Source organism: Oncorhynchus nerka, linkage group LG10 (assembly GCF_034236695.1).
Source record: "Oncorhynchus nerka isolate Pitt River linkage group LG10, Oner_Uvic_2.0, whole genome shotgun sequence".
Classification (NCBI taxonomy): domain Eukaryota; kingdom Metazoa; phylum Chordata; class Actinopteri; order Salmoniformes; family Salmonidae; genus Oncorhynchus; species Oncorhynchus nerka.
The window spans coordinates 24,115,400-24,128,981 of NC_088405.1; the positions used below are offsets into that span (position 1 = coordinate 24,115,400).

The window sequence follows — 13,582 nt, forward strand, 5'->3', positions numbered from 1 at the left end:
ACAGTTGGCATTATGCCTCGATACAAATGATGCTATGCTGCAGACTCAGTAACTACCGTATGCATACATACTGAGCCACTCTCATATCATCTCAACCACAATGACCTACTTAAGAACTGCATCTTTGGTGTGAAGATGACATCTCTTTCTAAATATATACATGGGGTTATTTGTGAACCGGAACTTACATTTATGTAAAACTTGTATAGAGAGAGTAAAGTACAATACAAATCGCGTCTTTTCGTATAGAGTGAATGCACCACAATGACGCATGGCTGTGCCAAGAAAATAATATTGAATGACCATTCTTGTATGGTTCTATATATAAGATATCATCTTCCCTAGCATGTGAAACCTCATTGTTGAAACATCTGAGCGAGATGTCTTGCATGTTCTGACCGTGTGAAGAACCCTTATGAATGCACATATAATGCTTTTGACAGGTGTGTGAAGATCATATATCCTATATTCAAAGCTCATATGAACATAAAATAAATATATTTCACTCACTCTGCTTAAATCCCAGGAAGGGGATCCTCTCAATAGGTGTGTCCCTCTCTTTCATGTACTTGTAAAGGGCTACTAGGAAGGCCTGCTCATCTGCACCACTCTCTTCTGATTGGTTCTCTTCTGGTTCTTCTTTCTCCTCCTCCACCTTCTCCTCCCTCTCCACCTTCTCCTCCCTCTCCACCTTCTCCACCTTCTCCACCTTCTCCTCCCTCTCCACCTTCTCCTCCCTCTCTACCTTCTCCTCCCTCTCCATCTTCTCCTCCCTCTCCACCTTCTCCTCCACAGATGCCTTTTTACAGATCCTGGGTTTGGTCGTTGTGCCCCTGCTGGTAGGAACTGTTATCTTGCAGTTAGGTTTTACCTGTAGGAAATAAAATAGTGGAAGTTGAAGGGCTTACACACAACGTGAAGTGTGTGTGTGTAGGGGGGGACACACTATTTAATGATTCTGTCAAAATAATTATATCACCCGCTGAAATAAAATTATGTCATTCATACAAATCACGACCTTTAAAAATTGAATTCAATCAATATGAAGTAAACTGAAGTGAATGGCGAAGGTGCATAAAGATGGAGGAATTCAGATATTTGTGGTAAGTACATGGTGGCCGCCATCTTTATGCATGGCCGCAATTGAATCAAATGTTAGGTGAGTGGTATACCTTGGTGGGAGACTTGTTCTCTAGGGTGCTGGGTTCTTGGGGCCCTTGAGGCCCCTGACTGTGGCCCTGGGAGTCCCTTCGCTGGGACACTGACAGCTTCTTCTTCCGTGGTCGACCCTTCAGGTTAGGGGCTGAGAAGATGGGGACAAAACACATGCTGGTTAGTATCCTAGAGGCAATGTTTTTGGTGAAAGGAAGGCAACCACACACAGAGCCTAGGGAAGGAAGACAAGCAAGCTGATTCTTCTGAATCATTTGTGTAATAAGCACTTCGTAAATAAACATTTATTTTCTATGTCACAGGAGTGTAGCGTTAAAACTATATAAACAACTGAATAACAATTCCCATCCTGTAAAGTTAAATCTATGAGAACACTAGGTCATGTTGTTGCACAACACATGCACTGATCTAATCATTATTCCCATTATTAGTTTCCTTGTAACTTGCTGATTTGAGACCTTCAACATTGCTAACGACACATAAACATGTTTGATTGGACTTCTTTGTAAGACAGATAATTCCACAGTACACATTAATTACACCATAAAGTATTTAAAACCTCCAAAGTATTTGAACGCCCACATTTTACATTGAGCAACAACTGTATTGTAACACCTTGGCAGACTGCCTTCCCTGGTAACAAAAACAATGATAAACTCAAAGGAGAGAGGAGGCACTCGATTCGAGCCAGGTTCAGTCAAGTAGTTCAAAGAGGCATTTCGTGTGCAATTACAATTAAATCATGTCCAAGGTTAGAGGCAGCCAAGGGGAATAATTTTTTGCCAGATCAAATTCTCATCAAGGTTTGAAGGAAAAAAAATTAAGCAAAACAAAGCCCAATGAAATTGAGGAGGAAGTAATCACAGGAGGTGAAAGCTATTGTGACTCAATGACCTTTTACTTCACGCTCTTTCCAAAACAGCCAGGGAAAAAGGCAAGGAAAATTACACCAAGATCTGTAATCAGCTTGGTAACTGCAAGTTTTCAGGCTACTTGGCTTTGCTGTACTGTATTTTTCTCTCTCTTTCTTTCTCTCTCTATAAAGTCGAAGTCTTATAATAACATGAAATCCAATAGTCTGCATAATGGATGACTCATGAATGGTAATACAAACGAGCTGACCTGAGCTCTACCTCACTTAGATTTGTTTTTCACCATGTATCATCAGTTTAAACAAGAGATTTCATATCTAGAATAGGCCTATGTAGGAATAACCCACTGGGCACAGACATCAGTTTAACCTCCAGTTTTGATTTACATTTGGTTGAGTTGTCAACTATTGTAAATTCAATGTGAAATCAACAAAGAATATCACCATGTCATTAGATTTGGGTTAAAAGTTGGATGAAAAAAAATAGGAAATGCCTTTACACTGACTACTTTTTGCACGTTGATTCAATGTCATCACATACATTTGGGGGGTTGAAATGACGTGGAAACAATATTGAATCAACCAGTTTTTGCACAGTGGGATGTGACTAAATAATCCTCTTGATGTGGGCCTTTTTTAGAAACCCAATCCGTAAACTCATGACATTGAGCATGTAACTCAGAGCGTATCGCGTAAAACACTTTATGTGCGGTGCACATTTCACAGGTCAAATGCTGCAGATGTGAAGACTGGGAGTCAAAGGTTACATGCCCATTATGATGACTATGGTTGAGATTCACAGATTTCCAGATAGTGCTTTTAGAAGTGTGTTTGATTTACACAGCAGTGTGTCCAAGATTGAAGGGGTTGACACTTGATTTAGAAACTGATAATGCAATTCACTCACAATTTATATCGTGTAATTTGGTTATAGGGCAAAATATTTTTCTGGGGCAGAACTAATCGTGTGTGTTAACTCCTCTGACTACATCAGATATTTGTCTTTGAGCTGAAGCCATGGGTTTGACATGGATCTGCGGACATCTGTGCTAGTTAAAAAAAAGAAAACATCAAAAAGCTCCCCTCAGACTTTCAGGATATCGACTTCAAATGAGCCTCAAGGTCAAGTGGAGAAATGTGTGGAATCCTTTTATTATTCTGGGCCTGGATGCCACTGATCATGTTCCTTGATGGCAGTTAAATAAGGAACCCTCCTCACAATAACACACATGCATTAGGTCTGCTCTGGCCTTTTTTGGGTCACTGACCTGACTTAAGGTTGAATATGAAGGTTGCTGGTTTAAACCCCTTGAGGAATACACAGCTGTTTAAATGGCCAGCTGTAAAAAGTGGCAGAGATTTAGAGTGCAGGTCGAATACATAAGTTACCTTGGATAATAGCTTGCTCTCTTGGCATTGGCAGACATAAAATAACCCCTTGGGGCAAATCCATCATTTCTGTCAATGAACAGCACCCCCGAGGCATGAAAGTCACAAGGAATTCAACAGCGATGCAAGCTGACAACTTGATCTTTTGATGCAGTCCAACGCTCCTCTTAACGTCTGACAGTACCTTGTCTAATTTCTCCAATTCAATTAAGGGCTAGAACTTCATTATCATTCTGTGGACGGCACGTTTGCAAAAGCCCTTAGACACCTCCGAATGGTTTCTGAAGTTCCACATAGACAGCGCTGCCACAGGATGTGAAGGACTCATCAACAGTGGACATTCATCTGACAGATTTCCTGAGATTATGCAGCAATGAATAAAAATAACACTGTAGAAAAGTGTTGAATAACATTCCATCTAAATACTACCATGATTATGTCTTGATAGCTTGAAATTACAGACTTCATACACATACTGTACGCTCCTGTTTTGAACTACACTATTTAAATCTGAGCTGGCAATGGTAGAGCGATGGTGCAATATAACACTAAAATGCTTCCTCGCTAAAATAGTGCTGCTGCAACAACATCTTGTGAAATGCTGCTGTACTCAGTGAAATAAATCCACAACCACATACAAATGAGTTGCCCTCTTTACTGAAGCAATGCTGACGCAAGTGCCACTTTGACTTTCTTGGTCCAAAATAGCAACTTCTCTTTTTTTATTCCCACATGACTATGAAACTAAATCAGGGGAGGGCCTATATTTCATTGACGTACAAATATGCTTTTTAAAGTCTGACATCTTCCCAACAAAAGGGAGAGATCGTTTCACTACAACCCTGTGGCCCAAATGAGGCCAAAGATCATACACAGAGAATGGAGACACAGTAAGAAAGCCTGTTAGTTGCAGAACAACTTCATGTTTTTCCTTCAGGTTGAAAATCCCCTCTGAGCACCAGTGTTGTTTAAAGTGCAGGGTATTATTTGAACAACAAAACAAGGCTAATGTCCACATAAAGTCAATTTATTTTTCAGAGAGGACATTAGTATGTGGTGAGCTAACACATTTGATCTGTGTTATTAAGTTATGAACACCAGTCAGCGTCTGACTTGTCTGACATGCTAATAATTCTCACTCTGGCATTTGACAGGTGATCTACGCCCCTCGTGTAGCCTCAGGCTTATTTCCATGCCTAGTCATTTAGAGAAAATGGTCAGAACATTAGATGCATCAAAATTGAAAAGATACGTTCTATTTACAAAAGAATAGAAATTGTTACAGATGACACAGTTTTCAAAATAAACAGTATACAGGGTTTATTTATTATAATCTTATAGGAATTTAAGGTTTTTAAAAATGTATTTCACCCTATTCGTAGATGTTGCATGATAGTCGTGTACACTCGAATATTTGTAAGGTTCCCAGAAAAAAGTATTTGTTAGTGAAGAGGCCATGTAGAATATAAATGCAACCACAGCAGAATACATCATTTAGTTGCTGAGAGCTATTCTAAATTTAATGAAGAATGTGGTTTGCTTATTCTCAGTGAACACTGGGGACGTTGAAACACAACACATAATGCCAAGCATGCAATCACTCGTTAGTGATTACTGTTCTACCTGTTCACTAAACAGAGAGAGAGAGAGACAGAAAGAGATTAGGATGGAGGAAGCGAGAGCTGGTTGAAAGAGACAGGATTTGCATACATATTTTTCCTTTTTCATTTCCATTATTTCCACTTTTAGTGAACACCCATTATTCCTGATTCACCCATTATTCAAGCATATGTACAACTCTACAGCAAACAACCTTTCTTTTTTTAAATAACAGCACATAAAATCCCTACTGGAAGCAAACTTTATGATTGTGTATGTTTTTCCTGCTGGGTAGCTCCATTGATGTGACATTTTCACAGTCACTGAGTCTGATGTGTTTGAAAGGGGGCTCTAACAGAGGGCAGCTCACTACTCCTGACACAGGTCAGGACACAGTATTACAGGTACTCTAGGATTAAACAGACTTCTAGAAATGAGCTAAATCCCCCAGTGAACAACAGCCTAAGGTGGGACCCACCCAGCCTTAAGGTCTTAACCTAATGTTTACACAAGTATATATCTCTCTTCCATATACAGTGAGTGTACAAAGCATTAAGGACACCTGCTCTTTCCATGACAACGATTGACCAGGTGAATCTAGGTGAAAGCTATGATCCCTTATTGATGTCACCTGTTAAATCCATTTCAATCAGTGTAGATGAACAGGAGGAGACATGTTAAAGAAGGATTTTGAAGCCTTGAGACAATTTTATGTGTGCCTTTCAGAGGGTGAATGGGCAAGACAAAATATGTAAGTACATTTGAATGAGGTATGGTAGTAGGTGCCAGGCACATAGGTTTGACTGTGTCAAGAACTACAACTCGGCTGCGGTTTTCAGACTAAACAGTTTCCTGTGTGTATCAAGAATGGTCCACCACCCAATGGACATCCAGCCAACTTGACACAACTGTGGAAGCATTGTGGTCAACATGGGCCAGAACCTTGTAGAGTCCATGCCCCGACAAATTGGGGGTATTATTAGTATTAGGAAGATGTTCTTAATGTTTTGTACACTCAGTGTATGCAGGTCGCCTTTGATCCTCATTTAGAAATGTCACACAGTGAGGGTAACACAGAGAGGCGAGGAGTAAGGGAGATGGGGGCAGCACTGTGATTTTATAAAAATGTATTTGATCTTTATTTGATCTTCTCTCATCCTCTGGCATTATGTTTAACATGTTATTCCCCAGCCAACCTCCTAATTTCCAACAAATTGTGTATTTTGTGGTCCTTTCCATTTTCCTCAAAGACGATTCCTTCAGTACGCTGACTGACAGGGGAGGATGAGTGATCATTATCTCTCTAACAGAACCCGGGCTTTTTTGCATTCCTATAGTCTTTGTAACTCATATAAAGCTTTGCCTTTGGATTTCCTTTCATCTCTGTGGTTTACTTATACTGCAGGAGCTCAGAGATGTGAAATATAGTGTGACAAGTACAGAAGTATGTTAGTAAGTGCACAGTGGGTCATTTAGGTAGTTAAACAACGTGACAGCTTGTTATCCCTTCAGAGCTTAATACTGTATACTGACATGGCTTCCAATTGCCTCTTTATGTAAGCCAACGAGTATCATAATGCTCTTATCATGGAAATTAAAAATACAACAAATCCCTATTTGAATAACAATAAAAGTCAATGCAACAAATAGCCATTTTCAAATGCTCAAATTTCAATATGCGACAACTGACAACACCCTCTATCCTTTTGTTTGTCACAAGAATTTGTAAATTAAATTCTGCCACCATCCTGGATAGATCACATAAATTCAATATGAAATCGATTCTATTTCTGGGACTTGTATAAACCGCAAATATAATTACATGAGAAAATTATTACTATGCCCAACAAACGTCAACTGTGGAACATTAAAAACCTATTATCAAAGGGAACAATTTGCCAGATATAACGTGGAGGGCAAATCTAGCCATATGTTTATGAAGATGGGGACCAAATGCCAGGTAGTAATTATCAATCATCATCAAAATCCAGTCAAAACAGCAGGTTGCCTGGACCCCAGTCCCCATGGCAACAGGCCCACATCGCAGCATGTATGTTTACAGGAAATGAAATAGTACCTTTTCAGTTCAGCCTCTTTCTTCCCTACCTCACAGGTGAACGCATTTAACTGCCAGCATTTAACTACATTGTCCTTAAAGGAAAAATCCACCCAAAATCAGTAATTCCTATTATGAACAGTGTTAAATAACACTAATATGTGAGAACAATATTTTTTGTGAACAAATGTTTAATTTTGGCATTGTACGGTTGGTAGCAATGTGAAAATCTTTGTGGAAATATGTTGCAGCTCAAGTTGACTACACAACCCACAATGCAATGCTATCTCTATGCTCTGGCCATTGAGATCCTATAGGTTCAATAAAATGTCACAATAAGGTGTAGAGTGTTCGATTTGCCTGCTGGGGGGACAACCCCCAGCTATGCTAAATCCATTGACAACTAGGTGCCGTTCTCAAGGGATTGGCAAATAAATGGTAACTATTTGGTTGTAATGGTAACTATTTGGTTGTAATAGTAACTATTTGGTTGTAATATCATCACCTCGATCTTGAAGAGCAGTCAGAACTACACATTTCTGATTATTCCATGCAAAACATTTGCGTACATTAAGCTCTATCATCAGAGTTAAACAGCAAGTAACTGCATGCACCAAAGTCAACATGATCATTAAACATCAATTGTTCATGTAATTTCAGATATTTGAGGGTTGATTCACGATATCTCTAAATATTGGCCACCATTAATTGGATATTTGAGTGATAGAAAATAAAAGTGAACTATTAAAGTATGAGTGGTTTAGGTTAATTGCTGCTGACAGACATGATAGGCTACTTTTTTCACCTTTATTTAACCAGGTAGGCCAGTTGAGAACAAGTTCTCATTTACAACTGCGACCTGGCCAAGATAAAGCAAAGCAGTACGACAAAAACAACAACACAGAGTTACACATGGGATAAACAAAGTTACAATCAATAACATAATTGAAAATCTGTATACAGTGTGTGCAAATGAAGTAAGGCAATAAATAAAGAAGAGTAATTACAATTTAGCAAATTAACACTGGAGTGATAGATGTGCAGATGAGGATGTGCAAGTATAAATACTGGTGTGCAAAAGAGCAGAAAAAAACTAAAACAAATATGGGGATGAGGTAGGTAGTTGGTTGGATGGGCTATTTACAGATGGGCTGTGTACAGCTGCAGCGATCAGTTAGCTGCTCTGACAGCCAATGTTTGAAGTTAGTGAGGGAGATATAAGTCTTCAACGTCAGTGATTGGTGCAATTCGTTCCAGTCATTGGCAACAGAGAAGTGGAAGGAAAGGCGGCCAAAGGAGGTGTTGGCTTTGGGGATGACCAGTGAAATATACCTGCTGGAGCACATGCTACGGGTGGGTATTGCTATGGTGACCAGTGAGCTGAGATAAGGCAGAGCTTTACCTAGCAAAGACTTATAGATGACCTGGAGCCAGTGGGTTTGGCGATAAATATGTAGCGAGGACCAGCCAATGAGAGCATACAGGTCGCAATGGTGGGTAGTATATGGGGCTTTGGTGACAAAATGGATGGTACTGTGATAGACTGCATCCAATTTGCTGTGCAGAGTGTTTGAGGCTATTTTGTAAATGACATCGCCGAAGTCAAGGATCGGCAGGATAGTCCATTTTACGAGGGTATGTTTGGCAGTATGAGTGAAGGTGGCTTTGTTGCGAAATAGGAAGCCGATTCTAGATTTAACTTCAGATTGGAGATGCTTAGCGTGAGTCTGGAAGGAGAGTATACAGTCTAGCCAGACACCTAGGTATGTATAGTTGTCCCCATATTCTAAGTCAGAACCGTTGTCCAGAGTAGTGATGCTAGGCAGGCGGGTGGGTGCGGGCAGCGATCGGTTGAAGAGCATGCAATTAATTTTACTAGCATTTAAGAGCAGTTGAAGGCCACGGAAGGAGTGTTGTATGGCATTGAAGCTTGTTTGGAGGTTTGTTAACACAGTGTCCAAAGAAGGGCCAGATGTATACAGAATGGTGTCGTCTGCGTAGAGGTGGATCAAAGAATCACCAGCAGCAAGAGCGACATCATTGATATATACAGAGAAAAAGAGTTGGCCCGAGAATTGAACCCTGTGGCATCCCCATAGAGACTGCCAGAGGTTCGGACAACAGACCCTCCGATTTGACTCACTGAACTCTATCTAAGAAGTAGCTAGTGAACCAGGAGAGGCAGTCATTAGAGAAACCAAGGCTGTTGAGTCTGCCGATAAGAATACAGTGATTGACAGAGTCGAAAGCCTTTTCCAGGTTGATGAAGACGGCTGCACAGTACTGTTTTTTATTGACGGTAGTTATGATATTGTTTAGGACCTTGAGCATGGCTGAGGTGCACCCGTGACCAGCTCATAAACCAGATTGCATAGCGGAGAAGGTACGGCGGAATTTGAGGTGGTCGATGATCTGTTTGTTCACTTGGCTTTCGAAGACTTTAGAAAGGCAGGGCAGGATGGATATAGGTCTGTAACAGTTTGGGTCTAGAGTGTCTCCCCCTTTGAAGAGGGGGATAATCGCGGCCGCTTTCCAATCTTTAGGAATCTCAGACGATACATTGATTGATGGACCACATCACATTGGCTAGCTAGCTAATAACAGATCACGTTAATATGGCTAGATAACAAGCTAACTTTCAGGGGATAAACCATATGGCTATATTGTTAGATTTGCTTGCCATTTATAGTGGTGATGACAGAAGTCTGACTGACAACTTTGACAATGTCAGGCTCTTTCCAAAAGCATAATCTCTGATAAAGCAAGCTAAATAACATATATTGCTGTCTAGCTAGCTACATGCCAAATGGATACGCTACCCTCAAGTATCTGAAATGACGTGATTTCATTGATGTTTACTGATCATGAAAAGCATGCAGTTACTTTCTGTTTAACGCTGATGATCGAGCTTTTAAATGTGGAATAAACCGAACTGTGTTGTTCTGAGGTGATGATATTAAAACCAAATATAGTTATAACATTTATTTAACAATCCCTTGCCAATGGTTTTGGTGGAGCTGGGTGTCTCCTTGCCTCCCAGCAGCCAAATTGAACACTATGCATCATATAGTGATGTTTTATTGATAACGACATATTAAATTACTAGAGGAGCTATGTCATAAACCAAGGATCATCAACTAGATTCCGCCGCGGGTCATTTTTTTTCTTGAGCGGATGGTTGGGGGGCCGGAAAACATAATTGCAAATCATTTGTAGACTGCAAGTTGACGGCAATAATCCCAAACAGACCAAATATTTTACTAAAATATAATAATTTCCAACCTTCCTTACATTTTTGTTTTACACAGAAAACTTGGGGGGAGACAAATAAAACCGATTAAAGACCGCCAGTTAGGAAACCCTGTCATAAACCCTCAAAGTTCCAGAATGGGGGAAATGGAAGCCTTATTTGGTACTCAGGGCACCATTAGGAATGAAACCCTGGTCTCAATTGGGCTATCCTGAATAAATAAAAGTTAATACATTTCTTGGAAAACTGTCCTCTTGTTTACTTTTTGTATTTTTTTGTATATATTTCATTTTATTTTCAATCTCTTTTCCATTTCTAAATTAAATATACCTTCCGGTAACCCGCCTTACTCAATGTGACACGGATACGCTATTTCTTAGACCTTATAGCCAGAACCTCCATCAGAAGCTAACCAGCTAATTAGCTACTAGCTATTTAGTCATTGTTAGCCACTGCTAGCGGCCTTTACCTTCTGCACAGACACCAGCCGTTTGTTTTAGCCTGGATAATACTTGCCAGCCTGCCAGTATCGTACAGTTTTCTCCACTACAACGCTGGATTCCTGCCGTAAACCCTGGACCATTACACCTGATCATCACAGCTAGCTAGCTGCCACCGAGTGACCCAGCCCCAAAGCTAACCCTGAGCCAGGCCCACCTCCCGGCCTACTCTGTGATCATTCGGCTATTCAGCCGATGCCTCCCGGAATCTACCACAACATGGCTAGAATCCACTACTCCACCGGATCCTTGCTGTAAGCTCTGGATCTTTGCATCGGATCATCGCTGCTAGCTAGCTGCTACCGAGTGGTTATAGTGGCTAACGCCCCTGCCCCGAAGCTAGCACCAGTTAGCCGCGAGCCAGGTGCATCTCCCGGCTAGCAAACTCCAATAATTATTTCGCTATCTGGCCCGGACCCTTTGTCGACACGGCGCCCTGCCGTACCACCACAACTGGTCCGCCGACGTAACCCCATCCTGTGCCCTCAACCGGGCTTTGCCGGACATCAGACCAGACGCTTCTACTTACCCCGGCCTGCTAACCTTAAATGCTGTGTCTCCCGCGTGCTAGCTTGGATAGGACTACCCTACTGCTTCCCTGTTCCATCTATTGCTGTTCACTGGACCCTATGATCACCTGCTGGACTGTTCATTAATCACGGTACTCCATTTTGTTTATTTTTTGTTTATCTGTCGGCCCCAGCCTCAAACTCAGGCCCTGTGTGTAGTTAACCGACCCTCTCTGCCCATTCATCACTATTTTACCTGTTGTTGTTGTCTTAGCTGATTAGGTGTTGTCTTAGCTAGCTCTCCCAATCAACACCTGTGATTGCTTTATGCCTCGCTTTATGTCTCTCTCAAATGTCAATATGTCTTGTACACTGTTGTTTAGGATAGTTATCATTGTTTTAGTTTACTGCGGAGCCCCTAGTCCCTCTCAACATGCCTCAGATACATCCTTTGTCCCACCTCCCACACATGTGGTGACCTCACCCAGCATAACTAGCCCGTCCAGAGATGCAACCTCTCTTATCTTCACTCGGTTCCTGGGTTTATCTCCACTGTACCCGCACTCCACCATACACCTGTTTGTACATTATGCCCTGAATCTATTTTACCACGCCCAGAATTCTGCTCCTTTTATTCTCTGTCCCCAACGCACTAGACGACCAGTTTTGATAGCCTTTAGCCGTACCCTCATCCTACTCCTCCTCTGTCCTCGGGTGATGTGGAGGTTAACCCAGGCTCTGCGTGTCCCAAAGCACTCTCATTTGTTGACTTCTGTAACCGAAAAAGCCTTGGTTTCATGCTTGTTAACCTCTCTAGGGTATGTGGGAAGCTAGCGTCCCACCTGGCCAACATCCAGTGAGATTGCAGAGCGCCAAATTCAAATACAGAAATACTCATTATAAAAATTCAGAAAAGATACAACTATTTTACATAGGTTTAAAGATGAACTTCTTGTGAATCCAACCACAGTATCAGATTCAAAAATGCTTTACGGCAAAAGCACACCTTACAATTATTTTAGAACATAGCCCAGCATACAAATCATTACAAACAGTAACCAGCCAAGTTGAAGAGATACACAAGTCAGAAATATAGATACAATTAATCACTTACCTTTGATGTCTTCATATGTTTGCACTCAGAAGACAGTAATTTATTAAATAAATGTTCCTTTTGTTCAATAAAATCTCTCTTTATATCCGAAAACCTCAGTTTTGTTCGCGTTTTCTTCAGTAATCCACAGGCTCAAACGCAGTCACAACAGGTAGTTCATAGAAAGATGCCAAACGATGTTTATATTCAATCCTCAGGTTGTTTTTAGCCTAAATAATTGATAATATTTCAGCCGGACAATAACGTTGTCAATATAAAAGGTAAACAAGAAAGGCACACTCTCGGTCACGCGCATGAAAAAGCTCTGTGACACGGAAGGGTCCACTCATTCAGACTGCTCTTACTCCCTAATTTGTCAGAATACATGCCTGAAACCATTTCTAAAGACTGTTGACATCTCGTGGAAGGCATAGGAACTGACATTTGAGTCCTAAGTCAATGGATACTGTAATGGCACTGACTAGGAAACTACAACAACAAAAAACATCCTACTTCCTGAATGGATTTTTCTCAGGTTTTCGCCTGCCAAAACAGTTCTGTTATACTCACAGACATTATTCTGACAGTTTTGGAAAGTTTAGAGTGTTTTCTATCCAAATCTATATGCGTATCCTATCTTCTGGGCCTGACTAGAAGGCCATTTGGGCACGCTTTTCATCCAAAATTCCAAATGCTGCCCCTACCCTAGAGAAGTTAACATCAGAAGCCTCCTCCCTAAGTTTGTTTTACTCACTGCTTTAGCACACTCCGCAAACCCTGATGTCCTTGCCGTGTCTGAATCCTGGCTTAGGAAGGCCACCAAAAATTCTGAGATTTTCATACCCAATTACAACATTTTCCATCAAGATAGAACTGCCAAAGGGGGAGGAGTTGTAATCTACTCCAGAGATAGCCTGCAAAGTTCTGTCATACTATCCAGGTCTATGCCCAAACAGTTTGAGCTTCTAATTTTAAAAATTAATCCCTCCAGAAATAAGTATCTCACTGTTGCCGCCTGTTATAGACACCCCTCAGCTCCCAGCTGTGCCCTGGACACCATATGTGAATTGATTGCCCCCCATCTATCTTCAGAGTTCGTTTTGTTAGGTGACCGAAACTGGGATATGCTTAACACCCCGGCT

At 41.1% G+C, this 13,582-nt stretch overlaps 1 protein-coding gene across 1 annotated transcript in view; it reads right to left on the bottom strand.

Annotated features, from left to right (window-relative positions):
- LOC115136513 (AT-rich interactive domain-containing protein 5B-like) overlaps positions 1 to 13,582 on the bottom strand; it is a 63,097-nt gene that overhangs the window by 20,740 nt on the left and 28,775 nt on the right. Inside the window, exons 5-6 of the mRNA XM_065023141.1 lie at positions 1,173 to 1,303; positions 511 to 871 (exon numbers count right to left, since the gene is read on the bottom strand). Of these exons, the coding sequence (XP_064879213.1) occupies positions 511 to 871; positions 1,173 to 1,303 (492 nt within the window). The remainder of the gene's footprint in view (positions 1 to 510; positions 872 to 1,172; positions 1,304 to 13,582) is intronic.